The sequence below is a fragment of the Eschrichtius robustus genome, chromosome X (genome assembly GCF_028021215.1).
Source record: "Eschrichtius robustus isolate mEscRob2 chromosome X, mEscRob2.pri, whole genome shotgun sequence".
In the NCBI taxonomy this organism is placed as follows: Eukaryota; Metazoa; Chordata; class Mammalia; order Artiodactyla; family Eschrichtiidae; genus Eschrichtius; species Eschrichtius robustus.
In genome coordinates, this window is record NC_090845.1 from 119359764 (window position 1) to 119372255 (window position 12492).

Genomic DNA, 12492 nt, shown 5'->3' on the forward strand with positions numbered 1-12492 from the left:
TTAAATACATATATATTTTTTTTGGCTCAACAATTTAACTTCTAGGAATCCACCTCACAGATCTTTATATACTTTGCCAAAGTTACACATATAGGATGTTCACTGCAGAATTGTTTATAATAGTGAGGAACTGGAAATAATGTACATGAACTCCAACAGGAGATGGGTGATAGAAACTACAGTACAGGGGCTCCCCTGGTGGCACAGTGGTTGAGAATCCGCCTGCCAATGCAGGGGACACGGGTTCGAGCCCTGGTCCGGGAAGATCCCACATGCCGCAGAGCAACTAAGCCCGTGCGCCACAACTACTGAGCCTGCACTCTAGAGCCCACAAGGCACAACTAATGAGCCCGCGTGCCACAACTACTGAAGCCCGCACGCCCTAGAGCCCGTGCTCCACAACAAGAGAAGACACCGCAATGAGAAGCCCGTGCACTGCAACAAAGAGTAGCCCCCGCTCGCCGCAACTACAGAAAGCCCACGGGCGGCAAAAAGACTCAACGCAGCCAAAAATAAAATTAATTAAAAAAAAAAAAGAAACTACAGTACACCCAGAGTTGGTATATAGTATATATGGGGTTTACATAACGCCCATAAGAATCACAGAGGTTAGTCTGCCTTGGATAATCCCAGCATTTTAAATTGGTAGACGCAGCAGAGGCAGAGAGAGACTGAAAGCAGAGCGATGGTGTGCTCCAGGTCCGCAGGGAGAAGCAGCTACGGTAACACTTTCACCCACCATTTGACTGTACCCTTCCATTAAAACTTAAATCCTTGGGGGTCGCCTGGAAGCTAAAAGTGGTCAGGACCAGAGACAGGGGGGAATTATGTGAAGGTGGTCAAAAGGTACAAACTTGCAGTTACAAGATAAATAAGTACTAGGGATGTAATGTACAACATGATAAATATAATTGACACTGTTGTATGCTCTTTAAGACAGTTGTTGAGAGTAAATCCTGAGGAGTTCTCATCACAAGGAAAACATATTTTTTTTTATTTTTTAAATTTTGTAACTCTGTGAGATGATGGATATTCAATGACTGATTGGGGTCATCATTTCATGATGTATGTAAGTCACATCATTATGCTGTACACCTTAAACTTACACAGTGCTGCATGTCAATTATATGTCAATAAAACTGGAAGAGAAAAGGAAATAGAAGGTAAATAAATAATTGAAAATGATATAATGTTAAGTGACAACTCAGGACACAAATTGTATATATAGTATGATTGTAACTATGTAATGATATATAGCTATATAGGTGTAGGAAAAAAAGGCATCAAAATATTGCCAGTTTAAAAAGAAAAAGTGGTCAGGGATGAAGGGAGAAGGGAGCCTAGCTCTGTTGGGTAACGTTTTAACCTCGGAAATGTAAGAGGAAGAACAGTGTCAAAATTATCCCCTATGATTATTGTCCAGGTTACCTATGAAGCTCCTACTTGATTTTTCATACCAACTACTGTTTATGTCATCATTACGGAACAAATTCACTGAAGAATGAAATTCCATTTTTTGAAACCAAATGTACAGAGAGATTTAAAAATTGTTTAGAGACGTCCCTGTCAGTCCAGTGATTAGGACTCCACACTTCCCCTGCAGGGGGCACGGGTTCGATCCCTGGTTGGGGAACTAAGATCCCGCAAGCCGCGTGGTGCGGGCAAAAATAAAATAAAATTTAAAAATAAAAATAAAAACTCTTTATCCATGGACACGATGAAAGGAGCACGTAGTACAAATGCACGTAGAGCATTGGGTGAAAAGTGAAACTGTATTTCAGCTGTGATGGGGAAGATGACAGGACTACCAGACAGGGAGACTTAGAGGTCATGATGACTTGACCTTTTCATTGCTGACTGGGCCAAGTCTGGAAAGGAGACATGGAGGAAAGCAGAGAGTAGATTAAGGAAAAGGATACGATTTCTTTTTCAAACGGGGACTTATTTTGAGTATTGCACATGCCCTATTTATAGCTAATATATTTTGACATATCTGTGTTCAAGCCAGAGCCATCTCATTCCTCCCTCTGTGCCAAAGGGCAGTCTTCCCTTTGGGCTCTCCTCAAGAACAAGGTTGATAATATTTCAGAGGCTATCATAACTGGTTGATTGATTCTAAAATAAAATCACAGTATGCAATCACTTAAAACGTATTGCATTAGAGGAACTTGGGAATTCACCTCCTAACTATCTGGTAAGGCTAGATCTAACTGCTAAAGTTCCCCATAATGTCTACATATTAGCTGATTTCTCTTTTGCTGCAGTTTAGTAGACCTTGCTCTGAACCTTCGTGCTACCCTTGAATTTCTCAGTACAGTGGTTGTAAAACTTCTAGACGTCTGTAACAAGCCTACAAATAAAAGAGCTCCACTGTCATTGGTGGAGACCCTTGCAATGCAACTTTCTCCAGTCTTCCACTGGTGTCACCTCAACACATCAGTGGTTCTCCATGTAGAGAGTCAAGAAAATTTTTGTTCATCATCTGAACACTCACCACAGTATAATAATTCTTGGTAAGTGGAGTAGTTTCAAATCCTTTGACAGCCTTGGGGGAGAGAGGTCTCTCTGTGAAAAAGACATTTAAATTATGTTAATATTATACAGGTGTAAGATGAACAGTTTATAACATAGGGCAACTAACATACTATAAATATTGTCAAGTGGAAGGCTCAATGGAGATGTACATTCCCAAATAAGTGAAAGTATAATCTTACTATAAACTACAGCTGGTCAAGCTAGAGTTTCTTAATGACAGGGTCAAGGCAAGAATTTCAGTTCCAGTTTAGGCTGTTTCTTCACTCCAGTCTGCCTCTCCATTCAACTTATTCAAAACAGATAAGCAAAGCCAATGCTAACCAAATATGTATATTTGTATCTTGCAACTTACTATACAAGAATAATAGCAGCCATCCTTTCCTAGGGCTGTCTATTGCACCAAAAACAAAATAATCAGAATCCTTAATACACTGAAAACTAGCAGAAAATTCTTCTTTTATGTATGATTTTAATATCATTATGCTGTGCTATAAAAAGATGCCTTTCTTTTACAAAGTTCGTCTTACCCATATATACACTAATATGTATAAAACAGATAACTAATAAGAACCTGCTGTATAAAAAATAAATAAAATAAAATTCAAAACTTCAAAAACAAGAAGCCATTTAGGTTATAGGTTCTCACTACACCTAATACCCTCTCTGAATTTTGCAAAGTGGTATTACTCAGGTACCAAGGGCCTACAGAAGAAAGAAGATTTGGGAGAATCTGCAGCATGTCCCTGCCTCTATATAAGACTTCTTGGTTTCACAGCCAAACACTAAGCTGCTTTAAGACCCCCTAAGATTTTATTAGATAATTCAAATAATTTTAGTGCCACATCTCTATATGTGGTTTCTGATGAGTTCTATGAGTAAGTAAACACACACTTCTGTCATACAGTAGTTAAAGAAATACAGTTTATATAATAAATACTAAATCTAGTGCAATAACCCACAATTTTATTAGAACTGAAGCTCCTAAACAGACCTGACTGGTTTTCATAATATCATATACTATCCCCTCTTAAACACCACAGTACTCTGTGGCATATATTTACACTCTAAATGAAATAAATTTAGGGGCTTCCCTGGTGGTGCAGTGGTTAAGAATCCTCCTGCCAATGCAGGGGACACAGGTCCGAGCCCTGGTCCGGGAAGATCCCACGTGCCGCGGAGCAACTAAGCCCGTGCACCACAACTACTGAGCCTGTGCTCTAGAGCTCGTGAGTCACAACTACTGAGCCCCCGTGCCACAACTACTGAAGCCCGTGCGCCTAGAGCCCTGCTACACAACAAGAGAAGCCAACGCAATGAGAAGCCCGCGCACCGCAACGAAGAGTAGCCCCCACTAGCTGCAACTAGAGAAAGCCCGCGTGCAGCAACGAAGACCCAACACAGCCAAAAATAAATAAATAAATAAATAAAATCTATTAAAAAAAAAGAAACCACTTAATAAAAATACAAGACAGCGATCATAAATGTTTAACAGTGTCACTACAGACCGTCTTCCCTACCCTCATTTTCTCCTTTGCTTCATTTTGTTTCATATTCCATTGTTACCTTGCTATATCATATGCTGCTTTAAACTCTTTCTGGGGACTTCCCTGGTGGCGCAGTGGTTAAGAATCCACCTGCCGGGCTTCCCTGGTGGCGCAGTGGTTGAGAGTCTGCCTGCTAATGCAGAGGACACGGGTTCGCGCCCTGGTCTGGGAGGATCCCACATGCCGTGGAGCAACTAGGCCCCTGAGCCACAACTACTGAGCCTGCGCGTCTGGAGCCTGTGCTCCGCAACAACAGAGGCCGCGATAGTGACAGGCCCGCGCACGACGATGAAGAGTGGCCCCACTTGCCACAACTAGAGAAAGCCCTCGCACAGAAACGAAGACCCAACATAGCAATCAATCAATCAATCAATCAATCAATAAATCTTTAAAAAAAAAAACACACAGAAATTATCTTAAAAAAAAAAAAAAAAAAGAATCCACCTGCCAATGCAGGGGACATGGATTCGAGCCCTGGTCCGGGAAGATCCCACATGCCACAGAGCAACTAAGCCCATGCGCCACAACTCCTGAGCCTGCACTCTAGAGGTCGCAAGCCACAACTACCAAGCCCGTGCGCCACAACTACTGAAGTCCATGTGCATAGAGCCCGTGCTCTGCAACAAGAGAAGCCACTGCAATGAGAAGCCCACGCTCCACAACGAAGAGAAGCCCGCCGCTCGCTGCAACTGGAGAGAGCCCACATGCAGCAACGAAGAACCAATGCAGCCAAATAAATACATAAAATTAATTAATTAATTAATTTTAAAAAAAAAACAACTCTTTCTGATGTATGGTGGAGTATAAATAACCAAATATTATCATCAGGACTTGATTATTTTTCTTTTTAAAAACAATATTTTCTAGTTTTATATCTATTACATTCCTACCCTAAAAAATGCAAAATATAGAAAAGAAAAACCAACAGTTAACCCATCATCCAGAGCTAACCATCATCCAGAGTAACATTTTGAAGTACGTCTTCCCATTCTTTTTTTTTTTTGCTATTAAAATAGATTTTTTCTTATTGGGGTATAGTTGTTTTACAATGTTGTGTTAGTTTCTACTGTACAGCGAAGTGAAGTAGAGTTCCCTGTGCTATACAGCGGGTTCTCATTAGTTATCTATTTTATACATATTAGTGTTCCCATTCTTTTTATACATGTGTTTGTGAACACACACACACAAACACACATAGATCTTTCTTACTTCACCTACAGCTTTGTAATCCTCCTATTACAACATTATTTCACAAACATTTTCCCATTTAATCTTAATTGCTAATCATTATTATATTTAAAATATCCCTTATGTTTATTTGGCACTTAACTGCTTTTAAGACATTTTATTTGATCTTTACAACTGCCCTGTAAGGCAGAGATGATCTCGTTTTGTAGAGGAGGTCACTAGGGTGCAGGAAAGTGATGTCAGCTGTTTAAGGGCATGAATTTGGGAAATGGCAGAGCCAAGACTGAAGCCCTGGTGTGTCTTGACAAAAGCCTGTGCTCCTAACCAACAGGACGTCCAGAGATGAAGCTACTGAAGGGCCCGGTCAATGGCATGAGCGGTGGTTTCCCCCAGAGTTCAGAGGGGTCATCAGTTTGATCTGGGATGGTCAGAGAAGACTTTACTGGCCAGAGGGTACTTGATGTGCCCCTGGAGGGGAGCTAGAATTCAAATAGGCAGAGAAGACAGTAGAGAGTTTTCTAGGCAGGGAAGATTCCAGAAGCACAGCTCTAGAAATGGCAATGCTCAAGGCAGGACTGCTCCTGTGACAGTGAACTGTCCAGCTGGGCCGGGCTGGGTAAAGTGTAAATAAAACAAAAAGGCAACAATGAGGGCCAAATCTGGCACTCCTCAATGCCCCAAAACTGGGGCATAACCAGGTTTGGAAAGCTTCATGCAACTTCAGGGTCTGCCTGGATCCACATGGTGGCTTCACAAGGCTTTACTGGGTAAATGTGAGCACTGCAGAGCCACCCAGCCTATTACTTGAGATTGCAAATGGCAGAGTCAGGAACTGAACCCAAGTATTGTACTGCCCAGCCTGGTGTTCCCCCCAGCACACCACGGTTTTGCACTCGTAGGCATATTCAAAATCGACAGTTACCAGATTCTTTCAGTTTTTTATTAGGCAAGTTTTCTACAATGTACCCTTAATGCTACTTAGAACTCGGTTGTTTTGTGCAATTATGATGTAAACCAGTCTTGATAAAAATGAAACGTTCTAGAGAAACCAGCAAGATGTGACCACCTTTTGAAAGCAAGGCCAAAAGGAAGGGTAAACAGTAATGGAGAGCCCTCCAAGACAGAAGAGGAAAGGAAAGGCCACAGAAACTGGTCACTGTAACTGAAAAAAAATGTTAACTATGTGAAGTAGAACAGAGAAACATGAATTGAAAGAAAACAGTGGCTGCCATGGACATTCCTGGGTGGCTGAACAAGATGCAAAAAGAGCTGGTGCTTTGATAAGATCAATAAAATTGTTAACAAGGATTTACTGTAGGACTTCCCTGGTGGCGCAGTGGTTAAGAATCCGCCTGCCAATGCAGGGGACAAGGGTTTGAGCCCTGGTCCGAGAAGATCCCACATGCCACGGAGCAACTAAGCCAGTGCGCCACAGCTACTGAGCCTGCGTGCTGCAACTACTGAAGGCTGCGCCTACAGCCCGTGCTCTGCAACAAGAGAAGCCACTGCAATGAGAAGCCCACACACCGCAAGGAAGAGTAGCCCCCCGCTCGCCGCAACTAGAGAAAGCTTGCGCGCAGCAGCAACAAAGACCCAACACAGCCATAAATAAATAAATGAATAAAATATATATTAAAAAAAAGGATTTACTGTACAGCACAGGGGACTACATTCAATATATTGTAATAACCTATAACAGAAAAGAATCGAAAAGAAAAGAATATAGATATATACATATAACCAAATCACTTTGCTGTACACCTGAAACTAACACAATACTGTAAATCAACTACACTTCAATAAAAAAATATTACAGCAAAAAAAATTTTAATAAAATAAAATTGTCAAACCTCTAGCAAGACTGACAGAGGAAAAAAGAGAGAAGACACAAATTACCAATAGGAGGAGTGAAGTAGGGGATATCATTACAGACTCTGGAGATGCCCAAAAGATAATAAAGAAATACCATGAACAACTTAAAACACATAAATTTGATAATTAGGTATGAAATGGAGCAATTCCTCAGAAAACCAAAACTACCACAGTTCACCCAATATTAAATACACCATTTGAATAGCCTTATACTTATTCTGGAAATTGAAGTTATACATTTAAAACTGTGGAAAAAAGAAATCTCCAGGCCCATATGGTTTCAGTGGAGAGTTCTACCAAATGTTTAAGGAAGAAGCCATAGCAATTATTCCCAATCTCTTACAGAAAATAAAGAGAAGGGATCACTTTCCAATTCATTTTATAAAGTCACTATTAATTACACTGACACCAAAACCAGACAAGACAGTACAAAAAAGAAAACCGCAGACCCATACCCCTCATGAATTTCGATGCAAAAAACGTTAACAAAGAATTAGCAAATAGAATTCAGTGATATTTTAAAAGAATTGTATACCATAGAATTCATCTCATGGGTGTTGGTTAAATATTCAAAAATCAATCAGTGAAACCCATGGTACTAATAGTCTAAAAAGAAAAATCACATGATAATAGCAATCGATGCAGCAAAAGCACAGGACAAAATTCAACACCCATTCAAGAAAAAAAAAACTTCCAGAAAAAAAAAGGAATAAAGAGGAACTTCTCCAACTCAATAAAGAGCATCTACGAAAACCCTAAAGCTAGCATCTTAACTAGCAGTGAAAGACCTAAGGCTGAATACTTTCCCCCTAAGATCAGGAACAAGACAAGGATGCCTGCTCTCACCACTCTCACTCAGCGTAGTGCTAGAAGGTCTGGCTGTCCCTGCAGTCTTGGTGTAGGATGGGGAATCAATACCAAGAGAAGAAGAAAGTCAGATTTGGAAGGACAACCTTGGAAAGTCTTCAAAAATGTAGTCCTTGCAAACAACTGGCCCCATGAAAAAAATTCAAGGGGTGGATGCAAAGAGAAAAACACCAGCACTAGCTTTCAGTGACAGTTTCTTGCCTCTTGTACCTCCTTTGCCCTCCACCACTGCCTACTCCCGCCACGTGCAGTCCTAGCTGAAACCCACCCTCGGCAACACGCAGAGAAGGAATAAGAATGTGGACGTTCAGAGGAGACAAGTCCAGTCCCTGGGGGTGGTTCAAAGTGATGGGAGGGGAGCAAAATTTGCCACCCCAAAATGTCTCTTTGGCATGTGGATTATTTCGAGCTGAAAACAATCAAGGCTCTAAAGACTCAGGAAGTCTTTCTTTTCACCACCCCCTTAGCTGCCTAGAGAACTTAGGTAGAGGGCCTGTTCCTGGAACAGGAACAGCTATCAGCAGAGACATATGCAAAGAACGTGTGCTGGATGTGAGGGGGCAACTCTCAGAGATCAGAGTCCACTCTGTGTCCCGCTGTCTCTGTCTGGCCCGGTAAACGTTTATTTACCAAACATTTGCTTTTCCATCTCTATGTCAATTGCCTTCCCGCCCCTTTGAAGTCCCAAACCCCTACCCCCAACATCCTCTTTTGTCTTTAGCTGAAGTTGGTATTTAAGGTGAGGGTTTCACCATTTTGGCGACTTATTCAGTTCTCCAGGGTCTCTCCCATGTATACATGTTATTAAACTTGGATTTCCTCCTGTTAATATCTCATATTGGCTTAGTTCTCAGACCAGACAGAAGAACCAAGAAGGGTTAGAGGAAAATTTCTTCCTCCCCGATATGACCTAACGTGAAAACATAAACCTTTTACATGGTGTTTCTAAGGCCATTAAAAAACTGGTCAATTCAATTCAATCAGTGGGAAAAAAAAATCAGTCAATGTAGTGAAGAATTCAAATGGGTTATTTAGCATAACTCAAACAACAACAGTGTCACACAGGTATAGCCATAAGAAACCTTCCTAGGGCATTATGCTAAGTGAAATAAGTCAGACAGAGAAAGACAAATACTGTATGATATGACTTATATGTGGAATCTAAAAAATATAACAAACTAGTGAATATAACAAAAAAGAAGCAGACTCACGAGTATAGAGAACTAGTGGTTACCAGTGAGGAGAGGGGGTGGAGGGGCAAGATAGGAGTAGGGGATTAAAAGGTACAAACTATTAGGTATAAAATAAGCTACAAGGATATATTGTACAACATGAGGAATACAGTGAATATTTTATAACTATAAATGGAGTATAACCTTTAAAAGTTGTGGATCACTATATTGTACACCTGTACAATATAGGTGTATAGGTATATAATATTATACATCAACTATATATTATATGATATAATTATAGGTATAATAATATTATATATATTATTAATATAATAATATTAACAATATGTTATTAATATATTATACCTATCATTATAATACTATATAGTAATGTAATATTATACATCAACTATATAATATATAATATTATACATCAACTTATATAATATATACAACTATACTTCAATAAAAAAATGTTACAAATGTCCAAAAAAAAAGAGAAACCCTCCTAATTTTTTCTTTTTTTTTTTTTTTTTGGCTGCGTTGGGTCTTCATTGCTGCATGCAGGCTTTTTCTAATTGCGGTGAGCAGGGGCTTGGGGCTACTCTTCGTCGCGGTGTGCGGGCTTATTGTGGTGGCCTCTCCCGTTGCGGAGCACAGGCTCTAGGTGCGCAGGCCTCAGCAGCTGTGGCACGTGGGCTCAGTAGTTGTGGCACACAGGCTTAGTTGCTCCACGGCATGAGAGATCTTCCGGGACCAGGGCTCAAACCCATGTCCCCTGCATTGGCAGGCGGATTCTCAACTACTGTGCCACCAGGGAAGCCCAACCCTCCTAATTCTGATGTAAAGATCCCTTTCCCATTAACTCTCGATTCGTTCCCCTCCCTTGCTGAGGTACAGATTCCTATGCCTGTTGGTGGTGACAGGTCAAAAAGAAATCTAGTGATAACTAGCTTTCTCTGGACATGAAGCATCTATGTGATACACCCAGAGGATTAAAACAGGAAGTCTAAATATAATTCCAATCCTAGTTTTGGATTTTAATAAGTAGGAAGAGTCATTTCTTAATCTGCCTTAGTACAAATTTAATTAGCCATCTACCTAATCCCCTCACTTGACATCTATATTTACCTGAGAAGAAGAAGTTTTAGAAGGATTTAATGATCCCTTAACTGAATCGGTTGCAGAAAACAGAACTTGCTTTAAATATCTGATCCAATCATACTTGCCTCAATATTTTCTTGGCATGGACATTTTGCCAGGAAAATTTTAATGCAAAGTCCTGACAAAACATGTAGCCTCTCTCGGTAACAAAGACACAAATAAAAAAAGAGATATAGGGACTTCCCTGGTGGCGCAGTGGTTAAGAATCTGCCTGCCAATGCAGTGGACACAGGTTTGAACCCTGGTTCGAGAAGATCCCACATGCCGTGGAGTCACTAAGCCCGTACGTCACAACTACTGAGCCTGTGCTCTAGAGACCATGAGCCACAACTACTGAGCCTGCGTGCCACAACTACTGAAGCCCGTGCACCTAGAGCCCGTGCTCCGCAACAAGAGAAGCCACCACAGTGAGAAGCCTGCGCACCGCAACAAAGAGTAGCCCCTGCTCACTGCAACTAGAGGAAGCCCGTATGCAGCAACGAAGACCCAACACAGCCAAAAATATTAATTAATTAAATTTTTTTAAAAAGAGAGATATAATTTACTACCTTACTGATGTAGTGGCAGACATGACTTTGATGTATAAACAAGTTAATTTACAAGTTACCACTGATTTTGAAGAAAAGGACTGAAAATTGGATAAATGGCTAATTTTCTTATTTATAATGTATCTGACTCAAATGAAATAAAGGAGCAAGGGCCCTTAATATATCTTCTGTAGTTTATATAATGACTAAGTTATTCATACAGGTATTTTTCATGAAGATCCTTGAAAAAATATTTTTAGTCACAATAGGGTTTTTCTCATGTAACAAGAAATTGACTGGTAACAAGGGCTTCCTAATGTCACCAGTGTCCAGGTTCCATCATCCTTGGTGAGAGGCTTTTATCATCATGGTCACAAAAACCTACTCTATCTTCAGTCTTAAGCTCGTGTTGAAAAAGGTTTGTGTGTGTGTGTGTGTGTGTGTGTGTGTGTGTGTGTGTGTGTGTGTGTGTGTGTGTGTGTGTGTGTGTGTAAAAAACATTATACTCAAATATTCTATTTCTTAACTTTCTACACTATTACACTGGTGGTTCTGTAGGTCCTCAGAAATCAACCTCCTCCTGAAGAGAGGAAGAAGCTGTCCCCAGGGCTTCGGCCATAATTATCTCTAGACAAAAGTTACAGTAGAATCTAAAACGCAAAAGGCCACTCCCCAAGGGCAAACTTCCAGAGCATGAAGTGCTCTTGTCAAGGGAAGAAAACACTGCACAGCTCTCCATGGCACAGCCATCTGCAGGGTTAAGGGCTGTCTGGGGCTAGGGTTGCTTCATTTGGTTTCTAAGACAATCCTAAAGAACCTGTAGTATCAGCCTGAATGGTACCCCAGGCTACCATGAACAAGTATGTCAGAATTCCTGACTACTTGAGTGACCTCAGTGTTACACATCTGCCCCAATAGTAAGCAGATGGTTCCATGCCTGATTCAACTTCATAAAGGACCCAGAAGTTGTACGGCAGAGGGGTTTAAAACTCCAAACTGAAGGTTTCGTTTCTTTGAGCTAGGCATTTAACTTAGAAATCATTTTTTTTTAACTCTTTAAAAATAAATTTTCTTTCCTGAGCTTACATAGCAGTATGGACTTCGTGGAAAGAAATTCCAAAGTTGACAAGTATTATCTAGACCAAGCATAAAACAGCACAACATTGAATTTATATTGTCCTTCAGCAGCATCCTAGGTAGGTTTTGGCCTGCTTACTGTTTCGTGGAGGCAAGACTTGGGTGGGAAAGGATTCAAGTCAGCAAAGACCTGACACCTACTTTCCCAGCAAGACCTTTGCATTACACCTGGCTCATCTCTTCCACGGTCCCCTAAACTCGCTCTGCTCACCTACCACAGCTCCTTCATGGTTTTTGATCTCCCCAACCAATCACTACAACTTAGATTGTCCTTCTGGGCCTATCCACACAGTCTCCGTGTCTTTGAGGGTTCAGCTCAAGCCCTATCTCCTCCAGGAAGCCTCTCCCGACTCTCCAGCCACAGTGTTCTCTGTCCACTGATGATCTGCTATGTATTTGAAGCCTCATCAGCCACCACTTCATACTGTCCATTGTCGGTTTCATCTGCAGCTCTCCGCACGCGCACACACACACACACACCCT

The 12492-nt window shown here is 41.0% G+C and overlaps 1 protein-coding gene across 5 annotated transcripts in view; it reads right to left on the reverse strand.

The window, feature by feature from the left end:
- Nucleotides 1–12492, reverse strand: part of ARHGEF6 (Rac/Cdc42 guanine nucleotide exchange factor 6) — a 103827-nt gene that overhangs the window by 53368 nt on the left and 37967 nt on the right. For all 5 annotated transcript variants that reach the window (XM_068532542.1, XM_068532543.1, XM_068532541.1 and 2 more), the window contains one exon: nt 2495–2565. In XM_068532542.1, the coding sequence (XP_068388643.1) occupies nt 2495–2565 (71 nt within the window). The remainder of the gene's footprint in view (nt 1–2494; nt 2566–12492) is intronic.